An 18384-nucleotide genomic window follows, 5' to 3' on the forward strand; every position below is an offset into this window, starting at 1 on the left:
TTGCCATGGCAATAGGTGGAAACATAACTTGCCTTTTGCAAGGGCTGCCACTATTCACATGAATAGTGCCTGCCCTTACTTGCCCTTGCCCTTTGTCATGGCACCATGGGTGAAAATGCCCTAATAGGTAGACTAACTCAACACTCAAACCTAATTGGTAGGTACGTAGTTACATAAACCCCTGCTACCTAGGTACACAAATGAGGCAAAAAGAAGAAGGAGAACCACCAACGTTGAAGGAGAAGAAATTTAAATTTAAGTGGTGTGTAGAGTATTTTATCTTTTGGTGGAAGGGTGTAAGAGACTTTGGGGAAAGAAATGGTCGGTTTGTATTATAAATGGTAATTGTCCAATTAATTTCAAAATGAATCGAGAAATTTTTTTGGTAAAAAAGAATAACAAAGAGATATTGTGGCCATTCATTCGAATTTTGATATAACCCCAAAAAAATGAGCCTAATTGATCTTAAAAAAACCCATGGCTTTTTCCATGAATGCTTGAACTTTTGAGTTGACACTTTACTTATTTATTTATTTCGAAATAAAACTATATATATATATATATTTTATATATAGATTAAAATATCTACGCTACATAGTTCCGAGTTGCAAGTCTAAAGTTTATGATTCGAGTCAAATTAAAAAAAAAAAAAAGTTATTTAGTACCTTAAACTTTAAAGTAATCATTATGTTTTTTTTGCCAATGTCGAAATATTGCATTCATTATTCAGGTATAAGGGTTGTCAGCCACAAATGCTACAAATACAATATTTTCAGGGGCCAATACAATACAATACAAATACACTAACTACAAATTCTTCATAAAATTACGGAGAGGTTCAACCATAACATCAAGCTCTTACACTATACCTCAACTCCCATTTAAGGCCAAAGAAATTCCCATGCCAAAAGTCTAAACTTTAAAGTTACCATTCGAAAACATAAAAGAGTAACAAAAATAAACTTCAAACTCTAAAATATACACTCATGAATACTTGAATAAACTTCAAACCATTCAAAAAATAACGGGTAGTTCTCACAATTTAAAATTTTGCTGAAATAAAATAATGAATTCTAATTGAAAATAAGACTGAGTTCCAATCCAACATTGCATTCTTGTTTTTGTCTTCCAAAACTCCAAAAACAAGAATACAGAACATAAAAGAAAAAGAATTACATGTTGTGGAGTTTTGCATCGGCAAACCACATCTTACAGACTATCTATTCAATCTATCTAAGAAACAAATATTTGAGCCCTAAGAAAAGATTTTGTAAGTTTTGGCTGATACAATAATTTGACGTGCTCCTCCTATGGGTGAAAAAACTGCCAGCAGCACTCCTATAATGATCGATATCTGAAATCAAGCACATAATATATAAGTATAATAATGCTTAGTTAGTTTGACAATTTGCTAATAATGATAAAGAAAATGATAACTTGCAGCTAAAACAGATTAATTACTGAAAATCTTGGTAATTAGGATGGACCAATAGTTCTTAACATACCCATGAAGCAATCCAGTGAACGCTAAACCTCTTTGGTTTTTGGGTGACAAGCCACATAACGCAAGGCATCTGCACCAAATTCACCAAATTTTATTGTATTTACTAATTATCATGATCAAGATAACTAAATATAATCATTAACTAATGTGCACGGTGATGATTTTGGCACTTTGAAATCACCGTTAAATGTCTCATGCACTCCTCATTTGTGAGTAGTAGAGTATTGTAGATGTGAGATGTAGAGTGACTAAATCTCGTCATCTCGTATATTTATTATTGACTTACATAATATGATGTCGAAGAGAACACTAGGCCTCCAAATAGTCCTAGCAATCCTCCAAAAAATGGGATGCACATTGCAATAAATCCTGCTAAGACTGGATAAACATTCCAAACAAAATCAAATATCAGGACATGGAAGATGCCCTACATATGGCAAGTATACATAGAATTAGCACAAATGAAGAATGGGTAAAATCAATACTTGCTTATGTCGTAGAAAACCTGTTTTTAAATTTTAGAAAATGGGTAGTAAGAGAAAATGCATGAATTAATTAACAAAGATAAGTGGATATTCAAAACAATCAATTTTGGTCAAGTTGCAATAGGAAATTGAAGTTCAATTCCAAAACTAATATAGTTACGAATAAAGAAATTGTAATCTTTAAAATAGAAGAATCACAATATAATATGTATCAGATTTACTGATTACATGTTCGATCACATTAATATCTTTCAAGTAGTGATAAGGCATACGAGAGACTCACATATGCAACTTAGTCTTACTTAACAATGCATTACCAATGAATATGATACGTATATGAGTAGTTTTGTATAAATTGGAATGGTACTTACGTACGTACAAACTACGACCAATGAGGCGCAAAAGTCGTCCGGGTTTGAAACCTAAATTTCCTACTAAATATGACTCAATAACGTCAAACACAGGCATTGAAAAGATCTGAATACAAAACAGAAAAAGAAAACCATTAGCAAATGATTGAATATTTCACAATTTCTTTAGTCTATTTAATACATCTTCTAATTAATTTGAATTAATGTAACGGTTTAGCTTTACCTGATAGCTTCCTATAACATGAAAGAACACCATAATGTTGGCCAATGCAACGAGCCAGTTAGGTTTCTCTAGTGAGATGAGAACATCATCTTCTACAGCATTGCCAAAGGCCCAGAAGCCCGAGATTGCAACAGCAAGATAGCAAAATATCACGATGATGTAAGCAACCACAACACCTCTCCACATGGCAACTTTTGATGGCTTCTCTGGAGTTGAAGGGATTGTGGCTTGAATCTCCAAGGCTACACTATGCCCAGCAAAAGCAAATGCTATTGTTCCAAATCCATTCAGCATATCAAAAACTTTTTCAGAGGTTGTATGAGACCGAACTCCATGATTAACATGTTGATGGTGATGGGCGCCCCTGATTGTGGATGCCACAAATGATATCATGGCGTAACTGCATCCAATTAATCCACATTTTACACAACCATCAATTAAATATTCCAAAGAAGAACTAATGTATACCTGTCCATTATATATAATACACATATTTTTAAAACATATTTTTAAATTGTATATTTGCTTAGAGTCTCAACAAATTGAATACAATCTTGCATCCTCTCGTATTCATATGAGTTGGATTTATTATTAAAAAGTACGGGTATACTGCATCTCTCACAGAAATGAAACCTTTCTATAATCTATAATGTGATCTGTAAATATGTTACACGTCACACTTTCCTTGGGGAAAAACAAAAAGAAAGCCAATATGAAACTTTAGTTTATGTTTCAAATTAGAACTAAAAACTGAGGTTTTAAGAGGGCTTGAACACCTTCCCCTCCAGAAATTAACAACATCCATATGGAACAGATAAAAACTATTTCATACAAATAAATATAAGAACTAGAAAACAAAAAAGAAAGAATATGAAATATAATATACCCACAAGACATGACTGCGGCAATGAGAGAAATGCCTTTCAAAGAATTGAAATTCGGAGTTTGGGAGATCACTAATTGGCAAACAGTGAAGAAGAGGATGAAATATGTTTGTCTAACATCAGCCCAGCTTGGAATGACCAGATCGAAGAATTTTTTCAATGACTTCCCACCAGTCACTGAATACACAATGGATGAAGCCACTTGTACAATCAACTGCTGTGGCATAATGATCCAATACCCTAGCTTTGGTCCAAAGCAATGCTGCCCTAGTTCTGGGTATCGATCAAAACGCTTCCCGGGCACTATTTCATGCAGTATAATCAGTTGCCAGAATGAGTAGAAAGTGATCACCCATGAAATAACTATGGCTAGAATTCCAGCGGTCCTGTATAAATATCAACAATAAGAAATGAGTTTAGATGGGGAAATTAAGGTTCAAATATACAAAGAAATCAAGTTTCTTTCGGATTTGATTGATTTGGCGCATGCCAAATTGATTTGATTAATATGACATGCGCCATTCAAATTTCAAAAACTTTAAATCCCAACTGATGTGACAGTGTAATTTCAATTATTTATATATGGTCTCACCGACTATTTCATCCACAACTCTAATCTTATAAGTTATTTCTTCGTAGAAAGAAAGATATGTTTACCAGCCAAGTTGTGATAATGCAAAAGGTAACCCTAGAACTCCTGCACCAACAACAGCTGTAACATTGTGGAAAGCTGAGTACCACCATTTTGCATTCCTATTAGCAGTTATGGGCAGCCAGCTACTTATGTCAGCTTCCTGCTGGGTAGTTCTTGCAGCCACATTTGCGTTTGCAGCATTTCCCTGGATTTTATAATTGCATTGCAATGTTAGATTTCTTTAAGAGACACAAACAAAAAATTAGTCAGAAAATAACCGATTAGCTCTTGGTCTAATGGTATTTCTCGGAACCTGAGGGTTAGTAGGCTCTGGGTTGTTTGCTGGGAGTTGAGGGCTAGTATACCCTGGCTGGCTTCCCTGGATGTCAATTTCATAACAATATTAGATTTTGATTGTAATTAGAAAAATTCAAAACAGTGTAAGAAACAAAAATGGACATGTTTGAATATAATATCAAAGACATCTGCACTTACTGCTTGAACAGCACTACTTGATTGATCTGGGTTGGTCATTGTCCCTTCGATTTGTTATCAAACACAGTTTTTCTCAGCACTAAACTCTGTAGGGTTTAAATATAAAAATGTATGGATAAAATGGAGTCTTCTGTATCTAGAGATCCTAAGCTGGCGGGTCTTGAATTAGTCCTGGAACCAGAGTGAGGTAGTTGGAGCTCAGCAGTGTATTCGAGAAAATAAAGGAAAAACCAGATAAGCCTTATCTGTAATGTAAAACAACTATAATTAATTAATCTACAAAGAAACTAACATCCTTCCTATTTGGTACCAATTTGTCCATGATTTTTGCCTTTGAATATCATATTTTAAGATTTGTTTAATTTCCAAAATTCAACTAAGACAAAGCTAATTTTTCTTTTTTAATAAGAAAAAGACAAAGCTAATGGTCTTCAACATTGGAAAAGAAAACCCTGGAAAAAAAAAAAAAATTTGTGGATTTTCTTTGTACTAGGAGTTCAGGAGCTTCCAATGTTTTAGCCACGTGTTTAGAGATAACAAGAGGATAATGTTTTAGCCACGTGTTTAGATTTATGGCTTAGATGTTGGAATATCCAGGCGATTCTGACGTTATGGCATTTGAACCAGTCATGAAATCTCTCGGCCATGCACCAGCTGCACGTAATAAAAGACGTAGATAATTTGACCTAGCAAATAATTATATTTATTATTTACACAATAAACATATAAAGACATAATAAAGCGGTGTTATACATGATTCTAACTAATATGACAAATACAACACAAGGTATTTCTTAGATTCGCTCATCATGGCATAATAAGGAATGTTGTAACTATGAGAGGTGTACAAAGAATAATCTACTAGACAAATAGCAACTGTGGGTTAGACATTGGTAAGTGTGCCCGCCACTTGTACTCGATTTTAATCCCCTTCTCCTTAAACTAATTTAAGGGCCTTCCACTTAACATCCCAAAGAATCTCTCTCTCAATCCTTTGTCGTTGATGCTCGTCACACCGCACCGATTTATTGGTATGCCAATTATAGTCGGTCTTGCATCTCCTCGCCGCAATGACGACATCCGGTTTAGTGGTCGACATCTCTTCTAATGCACGATTATCGAAATGTGCCCAGGCCTAGTACTTTTCTGCTTCCTTGCCCATCATATCATGGAACACGACCGCCATAGCTCGTAGGTAAATGGCTTTGATATAGTAGAAATTCAAATATGGTGAAGCTGTCTTTTCAGCATCCCTAGGAGACATCTTAATTTTATTGCACCCATTAAATTCATCCATGAAGGACAATAGACCTTGCCTATAAGTTGAATCGATCAAAATATCCATGTTGGGAAGTTGAAATTCATCTTTCGAACATGCCTTTTTGAGGTCCCGAAAATCAACACATGTCCTTATCAAGCCAAGCTTCTTTTTCAAATGAACTATATTTGCTAACGAAGTAGGATGTTTGATTGGCTTGATGAATTGCCATTATTTCATCTTAATCTCCAGATGAAAATTTCTTTTTTGTTGCACCATATGTTTAGTAACAAGTTCAACATTCAAAGTGTGTCACACAAATCGTGATTAGGCCCTTAAACCCGTCATAAGTGGTATATTATGCTTCATCTGGCTGGCTAGGTATAACAGGACTATTGAGTTCAGCATGCCTTTTCCTCTTCCGTTTGACGATTTTCATGAGTTTTGTGTTGCTCAATCTAAGAGTGTAGGTATGTTCCGAAGGCTTTGGATGGATTGCTTCTGGCATTTGTGCACTCGGTGTAGAATTCTGCTTCTGGATAATGGGCTTCATCTTGATTGAATGGTGCTTGATTTTCTGTTATGCGAATTGGTCCAATCCTCTTTTTACATATTTGGCTTGAAATATACTTGGGCCCCTCTTAAGACGTTTTGGGCCTCAATAAAAGTGTTACATGAATGACACAAACTTTGAAAATGTTTTGGATGAGAAAGATTTATAGATTTAAATTTCTTTTTTTAAAATTAAGGATTTCACAGCATAATAACGTGCTAACGTTCAAAATGTGTTGTCAAAACTTAGTGTGCAACATAAATAAGAGGTCGATAAAACAACAAGAGATTGGCAGTTTTCACCAAGTCGTCAAACAACTTCTCACATGTTGTATATTAAGTTTAAACAACATTCATCGACATGTAAGACAACATCATTGAATGTATATTACTTTTAACGATATCAAGATAAAATACTCTTAGGCACATTGTTGAAATCCATATACAATGAGCTTTCAAGGAATGTGGGTGAGGAGTGAGGTTTTGCATTTGAAGCTTGTGTGCATTCTTCGTAGAAAAAGTTCCACTACTCATGTTAGGACCCCAAATCATTTTGTGTGGGACTTTAGATATAGGTATACAAATAACAAATACTTGAGTTATAATATCTTGAGATAACAAAGCAAGGAGAGTACCTTTGTTCCTTTTTTTTTTTTTTTTTAAATCTCTCATTGTCATGGATAATAAACCTCTCATTGCCACCAACATCTATCAAATTTATTAAATCTCTACTTATGACATAACTGTTTTGATCTCCTCAATTGCCATGGCTAACTCCAACCTCATGTAAAGACCTAACATCATTCAAAATCCTCTTTATATTATTTTCCTACCACAGTCTTAACTCCTCTTCAAGTGTATTGTTAGGACGCTCGTTAATACCACTGACGTATAACGAGTCACATGCCCGATTTGATGTTTCAAATTTTAGTTCAATGTAATTTTTCATTGGCCACAAAGAGTTATAACATCAAATATATGATTTTGTGGTTGGACATTGAGTCTAAAACCAACAACACCCGAAATGTAGGCCAACTATCAAACTCTTTTCGAATACAAGAATGCATGTTCTTCTATCAGTCATCATAAAAGGTAACTTGGTGTGATGTCCCTTGCTTCAATTAATTTGAGTACTTTGCCAAGTTTTACGTTTAACGATTTCATAAGTTATTGTGGATGTTAATTTAATGCTTATATGAAGACTTAAATGTGTACTCTTTTATGATCATAAGTTTAATGCTTCTACATTTATAATTTAATTTGAGAAATAAGTGAAAAAAAGCTTGTTAATAGTTTTACGAGTTAGGATTGACCTATCTTTATACATATATTTATACTTATTGAGTTTTAGAGACTTGTTTTCAAACAACCACATATGTACCATTCCTCATCCCATTTTAGATATATTAAGATACAGTTAGGTCTTTAGGACTCATCAGAACACACATATATGTTTTTGGTGGTGTGACCAATTTAGATTTTCATGCTCACGTATTGACTAATTTAAATTCGCCTGCACATGTATTTAGATTATGTTGTACATCTGTATGGCTAGGATGTATTGCATGCACATGTATTGAGATTACTTTGCATGTGTGTTTGGCGAGATTGTTTTTATTTGCACATGTAATGATGTCACTCTACATGTTTGTTTGGCCAGGATTCCCTAGCCCACCTATTCAATTTGTCTGATTGGATGTGGGTTTTGCTTTCATGTGACACTTGGATAACAGTTTGATGTGAAAAGTAAAACCTCTAGTTTAACTAAATCCTTATAAAGATGGTTTTCTTAGCTTGTATATATGTCTATAGACACATATAGTTTTCTTGAGGCTTGCAAATGGTTTTTTGAAAACTGTGGGGTAGTACTACACTTATGTTAAAACTTTATTTTTGTCCACTCACCCGATTTATTTCACTTTTTTTTTCTCTGTTTTGCGCCTCCAGGACGTACATAGCTGAGCTCGTATTTGTAACGTCGATGTGCATCGATCTTCTGTTACTCATCATCCCTTCAACATTGAGGATTTCTTTTTCCTTATGTTGCTGACGTTAATTTAAAATGTTTACTTTGATATGCTAAGCTTAGGGTTGTGTAACTCTCTTTGTCACTCACTTGTCTTTGCCTTTTGACTTTCTCGTCTCTTTCTTTGCCTCCTCCCTCCACTAACATCCTTCTCTCTTAGATCTTAGCTTTCGATCCAAGATCCTTGTCACAAGGTCCAACATGCAACGAATCATAGTCAACTATGAATGAAGATAACATAATGTTTTCAATAATAGGCTATAAGTGTAATTATGTTGATGGCGAGGTTATATTCAATGACATGATGTACATGCACGATCCATTCTAGCACAACCCAACAATCTCACTAAGCACGTCTAGTGACCCGCTGTGGTACCAATTAAAATTCCCTAGAATGGCCAACTGATCTGTTTCTTAATACTCAAACACCACAGCAGGATTGAAATACTGTAACAATCCTGTAGGCAAAAATTTCAGAATACGCAGCAAAATAAATTCAAATAAAAGCGCAAACAATTGCACAAGGGACACACGATATGTTGATGCAGTAAAAAACCTCAAGACGAGGAAAACAACTGCGGGCACTATGCCGGAGAACAAATCACTATGAGAAAGAACACAAAAAGGTCTTACAAGTCTCAACTCACAAGGCTAACGCTCACAAGGCAGACTTGCCTACTCGCCTTTGCTACTCAACCCAACCAGCGATCTTGTCTTCCTTCGTCAAAAAGAGATGGCACAACTCTAGTCTCGGCTGCTTACACCTCAAGGCACGATTGCTGAACACCAACATGCATAATGCTCATGAACTCACACATATATGAAAAGATGATGATTTAATCACTCATGGAGGCTCACAAGGAACAGCCACATGAGTTTTCAATATAAACTCTCGAAAACCTCTCTACAAAATATTTTGTTGTTCTTTTTCTATTCAACGTTGCAGAGAAACCAAAATAGCTAAGTTCATTTCTTGTATTACACTCTTAAAACTAGGTTAGAGACCAAAAAAGGCTTTTAGCAAAAATGGGCTTTTTAACAAATAAATTATTTCTTTAAAATAAATAAAGCCACTTAATTAAAAACCCAGCTGTAAAGACAAAAGAACCCTTTTGCTTAAATAAGCACCAAACTAAAAAATATAAAACCATCATTAAAAACTCACTAATATCTGGCACTGGATTATGTAAGATTGAAATCATATATCAGTCTTGTACATCTAACATCCACTTTTGATGATCTTGCAAATATGCAAATATGAATGCATGGATGCAAAACATACCTTGGCATTGTCTCTGAGCCACACTGATCCAGGATAGCAGAACGTCACTTGAAAACTGTGGGTTACACTCAATGACCTACTCTATGTTTTTGTAATAGGAAATTGCCAATATACCAAAAATTGGTCCTAACACAATATCTACAAATATGCATCGTGTATCCGATCTGCGAACATGCAGAAGAAAGAACAAGTAAGAGACCATCTACCTTTCAATTCTAGCTCCTCTCGCATCAAAATAGATTTTTTTGAATAGTATTTTCTTCCCATAAAGTTACTCAGATTTTATGATGTTCCTTGATATGTTTCATTTATAACTTGTATCAAAATTAAGAAGTCCCTTTTCATCTCCACCCTGATGGTTTTGATGAAATACGTATCATATCTTATCTATAAGTCTCTATTTCTACAGTTGGAGCAAACCTTACTGTGCAAACACAAGATGCGATAGCTGGCTCTGTGTCAACTCAATATGCAGCTTCATGAACATGTGGTTTGCATTTACAAATGCAGAAACGCACCGGAAAAAAGGCAAAAAAGCAGTGCAAGAAATCAGAATGAACACCTATAGATGTTATCATTTTTTTGGGGGGTCAAATTATTGTTACAATTCATGATGCGGTTGTTCATGCGTCTTTTCATGGTTTCTAACATCAAATATCATTTTAATTTCCTTTTTTAGTCATTACAAATTCCAAAGTTCATATATGTGCTTGTCTAATTCCAAAGTTTACATATGGGGAGAATAAAAATTGGTGTAACATTTCCTTTAAGAAGTCTGTGTTATTGTAGCTTCTTCAAAGTTCTTGAACAATCACTTTCCTGCGCATGCACCATCACTACTTCTTTGTCTTTTTCAGATTGTACCATTACTATTATTTCTCATCTTTTTGGACTTAGCCATAAAACAAGACCGTATGTAAAAGAAAGGTGATATACCCATTCTGCACTGAGTTATTTGTTATTTACACCTCTTGAGGTTTTTGGATTTTTTTGCAAAATTCCTGATATTTCAGAAATTATACAAATATCTCTTGAATGTTAAGGGCCTGTTGGGTATTCAACTTGAATCCAACTTTTTAAACTTAAAAATGGAATTTGAGTCCAAAAGAAAGAAAACTTGTTTGGTAGCCCTATTTTTAAAAACTCAAACTCAAGAACAACTAAAAAAACACCTCAATTATTAAAAACAAAAAAATATCTGTTTTTTCAGGTTTTTTTTCTAACAACCCACAAGTTCTCAATTTTTTAAGATTTGAAAACAGTTTTTAAGTTGCATACCAAACAAGTTTTTGAATCTTAAAAATAGATTTTAAGAACTCCTTGTTTTTAAGAAAAATCAAAGTTTTTGAGTTCCTTATTTAAATAGGATACCAAATGCTCCCTAAGATTTTAAATTGTTTACACAAAATCATTGCAACTTATGAGTTCGGTGTACTTGTTTCCCCTGTAAACACCTACACACATCTTGGTGTCTCTACACTTAATGACTTGAGAGTTGAGACCTTGACATCCTCTACATTAGAGAAGATATTGCGTGTACTGGTCTTAGTGGAAGATTAATGTCCAACTAATATTCTATAACCAGGAACATTTTAGCATATGACTTGGGACCATGAGAAGTCTTAATGTATGTAATCTCATAACATAGTTCTCATGCCCTCTTTCATATTCCTAAGACTATAGTTGTTTCACATTTCTTGAATAGCTAGACCCTAAACTTTAACTTACTTTTCCATGATGACTCTTGAATACCTAAAAAATAGCATAGAAAGCTATTATGAACAAGAATAATATCAATTTGGGAGCTTCACTATATTATACCCAAAATGGGGGCTGAAATTATTATAAAAAAACCTAACATGGAATGCACTTTAAAAACAAACCCAAAATCCATTTACTACATAAGAAATGGGTGTTGAAGTTCCTATAAATTAAATGAGTCCACTAATTAACTTTAAAAAATCCCGACATAAAAAAAATAAAAAATAAAAAACCCAAAACAAGCCCAGCTTAGATTTTTTTTTTTAAACCCAAACAATTTATTAAAAAAAATTTGCGGAAACCAAGCAAGGGCTCTTCATAGAAGTACATTAACTATGTCATAGAAGTACATTGTTAATACTATGTCATAGAACTATCTTATTAATACTATTATGTCATAGAAGTACATGTTAATACTCTGTCATATAAGTATATTGTTAATACTTTGTCATAGAACTATTTTATTAATATTCTATCATAGAAGTCCTCGTCTTCCTCCACAACTGTCGCTGGCATTGTGCAGTATTTTGGAACAACCGGCAAGGTCCTCGACTGTCGTTTCGACTGAGAGGACTTGTCCAGATCAAGATCGAGGTTCCTTTGATATCACTGTAAAATGCCACCATAATCTCAATCTCATACCTTCGTCCACAAATCTACAAGCAAAAACAAAAAGATGAAGAAGAAAGTATATGAGATCGAACTTGGAAAGATCGAGATGATTTGATTTGGCGAGCCAAGGCTTGTTCCCTTGAAAAAGTGTTAGAGCCGGCAATGGAGAGGAGACATAGACATCCGCACAATCCAAAAAGTCCAAAGAGAAAGATGATTTCAAAACAAGAAATGGAAGAACAAAAACTGAAAATTGGGGTTGAAGATGAAGATGAGAGACTGAAGCTCATGAAATGAATTCTGAATTGGCTTCAATGCCAAATAAAGGGATTATAATTCCAAGTTTATGTTAAAAGGGTAGTAAAGGTATTTTATTTTATTAATTAAATTAAAAAATACATAGCTATCGATTTTTGGGTTTTTTTGAATGTGTTCATAATTTTTAAATGATATGATATTTCTTTATAAGACTATGTCCATGATTGGTATATAATTAAATTTCAACACAATTATCCATCAATGAAAGGCCTCCTAAATGACATATAAAGTTCAACAAGTGGCTCTAAAAGAAACTCCCTTAAGTAAATAAAGGTCAAGAAAGGACACGAGTCACATGACTGCTGCCTCACGAGTCACATGGGCTTTACCAATTTATACTGAAAATACAACTAAATGAGCTTTATTAAATGAGCTTTTTTATATTTTACTTTGTTTCAAATCAGGTTTTTATATTAAAAAAGAAAAAGCAAACACAGATTTCGACATTATTTTTGTCCATGAAATTATTTTAATCCCTTGGGTAATGGGGTAAGCACGTGTACTTGTCACCCAACAGCCCAAAATTACTTAGTTATAAATCTCTTTTCTAATTGTGCCAGCACTACCAGAATTACTTAACTATTTTTTCTCGGTTCCTCCTCCCCACGCTTAGACAAAGCCAACTTTAACGGAAGTAGAAAAATCCATCAAACCAGAGATGGCTTCGAGGTTTTTGTTTTGACTCGGATTTTGACCATTTACTCTCCTTTTTTATATGAACTGGATATACAAGACATGCAATAATAGCACTATACCATATCCAGCATTTCTTTCTTCTTGATATCACTTTCCTGTCTCCTTTTTCCATTTTCTAAAGCTCAAAATAATGGCTGATGGGCTCATTTCCGTGCTGCTAGAACGTTTGGCCTCGACAACCTATGAATACATAGAAGGAGGGGTGAAACTTGTTTTGAACGTTAAGGAAGATGTTGAGAAATTCACTCGGACTCTCCGAGGTTATTAAGCTGTGCTTGATGATGCAGAGCAACAGCCAAGTGACGGAACAAGCTGTCAAAATCTGGTTGGATGAGCTCAAAGATATATCCTACCAGATGGTGGATGTGCTGGATGAGTGGAACACAGACATTCTCAAACAACAAGTTGAGAAGCAAGAAAGCGAAGGTGATCCAAATGCTCTTGTTTCAAAGAAGAAGGTACGTTTCTCTAGTTTCTCCCGTTGTTTTTGTTTTGGCAAAGTCAGTCGGGTGTTTCTTCGCCGTGACATTGCTCTGAAAATAAAATATCTGAATGATAAGTTAACTGAGATTTATGAGGAAAGAAAAAAGTACCAGTTTCTAAGCAAAGAATTAGGCATTCAACAACCTCAACAACCACAACGACCTCAAACTGCATCTTTTGTCGATATATCTGAGATATTTGGTCGAGAAAATGAAAAAAAGGCTTTGATAACAAACTTGTTGAGTGATAGTAGTGCGGAAGGGAAGGGGCTCCTTATCATCCCTATTGTAGGGATGGGAGGCATGGGAAAAACAACTTTAACCCAACTAGCCTATAATGATGACCGAGTCAAAACCCACTTTGTTTTGAGGAAATGGGTTTGTGTTTCAGACCCTTTTGATGAGATTAAGATTGCCAAAGCCATTATTGGTAAAAACGCCCCAAATTCAAATGAGTTGGATGAGGTCTTGCAATGTATGTCTGAATCCATCCAGGGCAAAAGGTTTCTCCTTGTCCTGGATGATGTATGGACCGATGATCCTAAAAAGTGGGAACAATTAAAGGTACCATTAATCCAAAATGGTGCTAAAGGCAACAGAATATTGGTGACCACAAGAAAACATGAGGTTGCTAAAATGATGAGAGCAACAAGAAACATGATCAATCTGGGAGAGTTGAATGATGAATATTGTTTGTCAATCTTCAATCACATGGCCCTTTCGGATAGGGATGTACACGAGTTTGGAGATATTAGTAAGGAAATTGTAAAGAAGTGTAAAGGTTTGCCTCTTGCTGCAAAGACTTTAGGTAGTCTCATGCAGAATAAGACAAAAATGGGAGAATGGAAAGAAGTTTTGAATAGTAAGATATGGGATCTAGAGAAGGTCGAGCAAGAAGTTTTCCAACCCCTATTCCTAAGTTATAATGATTTGGCCCCAACAATTAAATCTTGCCTTTTATACTGTTCTACTTTTCCTAAAGATTACAAGTTTGGACGAGATGATTTGATTAAACTTTGGATGGCACAAGACTATGTTATTGTGAAAGGAAATAAAGAAAAGGGGACAACGGGTGATGCAATTTTTGACAACTTAGTGGCCCGATCATTTTTCCAAGATTTTGAGAAAGATCCGTATACTGGTACAATTACAAATTGCAAAATGCATGATATTGTGCATGACTTTGTGCAATTTCTCACCAAGGATGAGTGTTTGATTATGGATCACGCAGAGTGTACTACTAGCGAATCAAAGTTATTGGGTGATAAGATTCGTCATTTGACCATGAGATATGTTCATGAAGGTCTACTTCCAATTTCTATCTCATCTTACAATTGCAATAATCTTCGCACGTTCGCAACTTTTGATTCAAGAATTACTATCATAGACCCAAATTTAATTTTACAATTGAAATGTCTTAGGACATTAAATTTGAGAGGTAATTCCATCAAAGAACTCCCAGAGGAGATTGGTGAATTGATACATTTGAGGCATATTGATTTGTCTGGCAATTAAGATTTGGAGAAATTACCGGACACTATTTGTGGTTTGTACAATTTGTCAACCTTGTGCCTTGTGTGGTGCTCTGAACTTAAAAAATTGCCTGAAAACATGGGAAACTTGATTAACTTAAAGCATCTCTATGTTGAAGGGTGTTGGCGTCTGTCGTCGTTCCCCGAAGGGATAGGGAGATTAACAAGTTTACAAACACTAGATTTGTGTCACTGTGATGGCAACAACGATGAAGCATTCCAAATTGGGGATCTGAGAAAGTTGAACCTTGAGGGAAGTCTGGAAATACAACTTGTGGGGGATGCGACAGATAAGAGCGAGGTTGAGAAAGCACAATTGTGGGACAAAAAGCTATTTCATCTCACCGTTGATTTTAGATGGCTGCCGAACAATAGTAGTAGTGTAGAAATACTGAATGCCTTACGACCGCACCCAGATTTGGAATCTTTACAAATTATTGGTAATGAATTAACCGCGTGGCCCAATTGGATTCAGTCTTTACACAATTTGAGATTCCTCACTGTTTCTGAAGGGACAGCGTGTGAACTTTGGCCTCTTGGGAAATTGGAGTGCCTTGAAAGACTGACCCTAGCCGAGATGAAAGGAGTGAGAAAGGTCGGTGTTGAATTTTTGGGAAGCGGAGACTCTGGCTATTATGGAAGGGTGTAATTTTGCCATCCAACAAGGGCACACTAGAGTAGTCATTGAATCTGATTCCAAGGAGGCCATATCTTGCCTAAATCGTTCAATCCCAAGAGGTAGGTGGCAGCTCTATCCAATCCTTCGTAGCATCAGGAACTCTTGCTCTACCTTTCGAGATTGTAACTGGTCATGGGTCCCTAGGACCGTAAACTTGGCAGCAGATCACTTAGCCAAGTTAGCTTTGTCGAGGATGAGCCTTTCTATTTGTGTCAACCGACCCCCATCCTCTTTGATTGGAATCTTGGACAAAGATGGTCTTCCTTGCCCCCCAATTCACAGCACTTGAGGAATGCTAGATTAGATTTCGACGTCCTCTGCCCATCTATGGCACCGTCTGTTTCTTTTCTTTATCTGGCATTTCTGCTTTATCTTGTATCTTAATTGGTCTTTGGTTGTGATGTATGCGTGCTTGTAGTCCCCTCCTAATTGGACTCACTGCTTACGTATTTGCTTGCGCTTTTTGCGCCTTGGTATTGATTTCCAACTTCAAAAAAAAAAAAAAAAAAAAAAAAATCAGATCACCACCCACGATATTATTCCCAAAATTGAAACAACTCCGCTTTCACATCATGTGGAATTGGGAAGAGTGGGAAGGCGTGGAAGAGTGGACGAAGAGGATTAAATTACAATCATGCCATGCCTTTACGAGTTAACAATTATAGATTGCCCTTTACTAAAAGCACTGCGGACTTCCTCTTCAAAATGTTGAAATATAAGTGGTGGTGATGAGAGTGTGATTAAAGTCCCTAAGCTGAAATGGTGTATTCACTTAGTCTCTAAAATAGGCAAGTGTGAGGCGTCAGTTAGTGTTAAGTGGCTATAGCCACGTGTAAAGATCTTAGAAGGCGTTTTGAATGTAAGGCTGTGATTCAAGTGATGTAAGAGAATCCAGCTATTTCTCTATGATCATATAGCACACATTGTGCTTGCCCGAAAGTTTTTAGAGCATACAATACAAAAATACAGAAGTTTTGTTTTAGCTAAGCTCTCGGTTTTCTCTTGCATATTGTTTTTCTCTTCTTCTTCAAAACCTATACAAAACTCTAACATGGCCTCAGAGCCAGGTTTCGGTGTCTTGATCTGGGCGTGCGTGAAGGTCACGAGCTAAAATCGAGCTCGGTGAGCATCGAAGAAGAGAAGCAAGCTGCTGAGATTCGGACAAACGATGGCTGGATCGGAAGTTCGAGGTATGAACTCCGATCTTTTCCGGTGAGAACTACGAGTTCGGAGGATCAAGATGGTGACAATCTTCAAATCTCTTGGGCTGTGCAGTAGAAAAGGGGATTCCAGTCTCTTGATTCGAAGATGAAGACCAAGAAAGTTGAAGAATCATCGGAGGAAGAAGCTGAAGCGAGATGTGTGCTGTGCTCATGAAGGATGCAAAGGCAGGCATCATACAAAAGCGTCTCGATCGGATCTTCCCTCGGATTGCAAATGCCGATTCAGCAAAAATGGCTTGGACTCTGCTCTACGGTGAATATCATGGAGGTGATCAGGTTAGATCTGCAAAGCTTCAGAATCTTAGACGAGAATTTGAGTATATGAGGATGCGTGAAGGTGAACAACTTACTGCATATCTTACTCGATTAAATGAATTGATAAATCAAATGAAAACATTTGGAGAGGTGTTATCAAACGAGAGGCTGGTTCAAAAGGTGTTAATCAGTCTTAGTAGAGTTTATGATCCCATCTGTTTGGTGATTGAAAATACAAAGAGTTTGGAGACCATTGAATTGCAGGAGGTTATTGCAATATTGAAGAGTCAAGAGCAACATTTTGACATGCATAATGTGGACATAGCTGAGAAAGCATTTGGTTCTTTATCAATCGATCAAAAGGGGCAGAACAAGAATAATGCTCAGTCTGGTTACCAAGTCTCGAAGAGTTGGAAGCCTAACAACAAACCATGGGAGTCTAGATAGAAGCCACAGAAGTGGGTGGACAGACTTCAAATGGATCACATTCTGTGCAGCAAGATGGGGTGAAGCCTCAATGCAAAGTCTGCTCTAAATTTCACTATGGAGAATGCAGATATAAGGGTCAATCCAAGTGCTATAAGTGTGATAGATTTGGACATTGGGCCAGAGACTGCACTGCAAACAAAGCGGATGACAAATAATGCAAGCCAAGTAGAAGTAAGAGGAATCTGTTTTTTGCAAATGTGCAATTTCAAAGGGTGAAAATGGAGAATGGTATGTAGACAGTGGCTGCAGTAACCACATATTTGGGAAGAAGGAGCTGTTAATTGACATAAACTCAAAAGTCACAGGCAAGGTGCAAATGCCAACAGGGGAGCTTGTAAGTATAGCCGGCATGGGCACTTTGGTGCTTGACACAAACTCTGGTGCAAAGTATATCAGAGAGGTCATGTATCTGCCTGGTTTGAGAGAAAATCTCTTGAGTGTGGGCCAAATGGATGAACATGGTTATCATTTGGTATTTGGAAGCAGCATGTGCAGCATCTATGATAGTTCTTCTCTTGAGAACCTTGTTATGAAGGTGGAAATGAGAAAGAATAGATGTTATCCATTATCATTACCCTCAAATGATTTTGTTGCACTAAGAGCTGGTGTAGTCAACTCTACTT

The 18384-nt window shown here is 36.0% G+C and overlaps 1 protein-coding gene and 1 pseudogene across 1 annotated transcript; one reads left to right on the plus strand and one right to left on the minus strand.

Annotated features, from left to right (window-relative positions):
• Positions 1-1077: 1077 nt before the first annotated feature.
• On the minus strand, positions 1078-4687 carry LOC103319380 (lysine histidine transporter-like 5). Its single transcript, XM_008220910.2, has 9 exons — positions 4597-4687; positions 4415-4480; positions 4125-4306; positions 3470-3853; positions 2584-2983; positions 2361-2466; positions 1791-1882; positions 1506-1574; positions 1078-1354 (listed from the first exon to the last, which is right to left on the minus strand). Exons 1-9 carry the CDS (start codon positions 4633-4635, stop codon positions 1256-1258), a joined length of 1437 nt encoding a protein of 478 aa, XP_008219132.1. The 5' UTR covers positions 4636-4687; the 3' UTR covers positions 1078-1255.
• Positions 4688-13214: 8527 nt separating this feature from the next.
• Positions 13215-16223, plus strand: LOC148919437 (putative disease resistance protein RGA1; annotated as a pseudogene).
• Positions 16224-18384: the final 2161 nt, after the last annotated feature.

The sequence above is a fragment of the Prunus mume genome, linkage group LG2 (assembly GCF_029339155.1).
Source record: "Prunus mume cultivar Tortuosa linkage group LG2, ASM2933915v1, whole genome shotgun sequence".
In the NCBI taxonomy this organism is placed as follows: domain Eukaryota; kingdom Viridiplantae; phylum Streptophyta; class Magnoliopsida; order Rosales; family Rosaceae; genus Prunus; species Prunus mume.

Bases quoted from the DNA above. Each gene is read 5' to 3' on its own strand.
- LOC103319380 (XM_008220910.2), bottom strand. From the start codon at position 4,635: ATGACCAACCCAGATCAATCAAGTAGTGCTGTTCAAGCA. The intron at 1,883-2,360 runs GTAAGTACCATT...ATGTTTATCCAG, and splicing joins TGGTCGTAGTTTGTACGTAC to TCTTAGCAGGATTTATTGCA. The intron at 1,355-1,505 runs GTATGTTAAGAA...GCTTGATTTCAG, and splicing joins TTCACTGGATTGCTTCATGG to ATATCGATCATTATAGGAGT.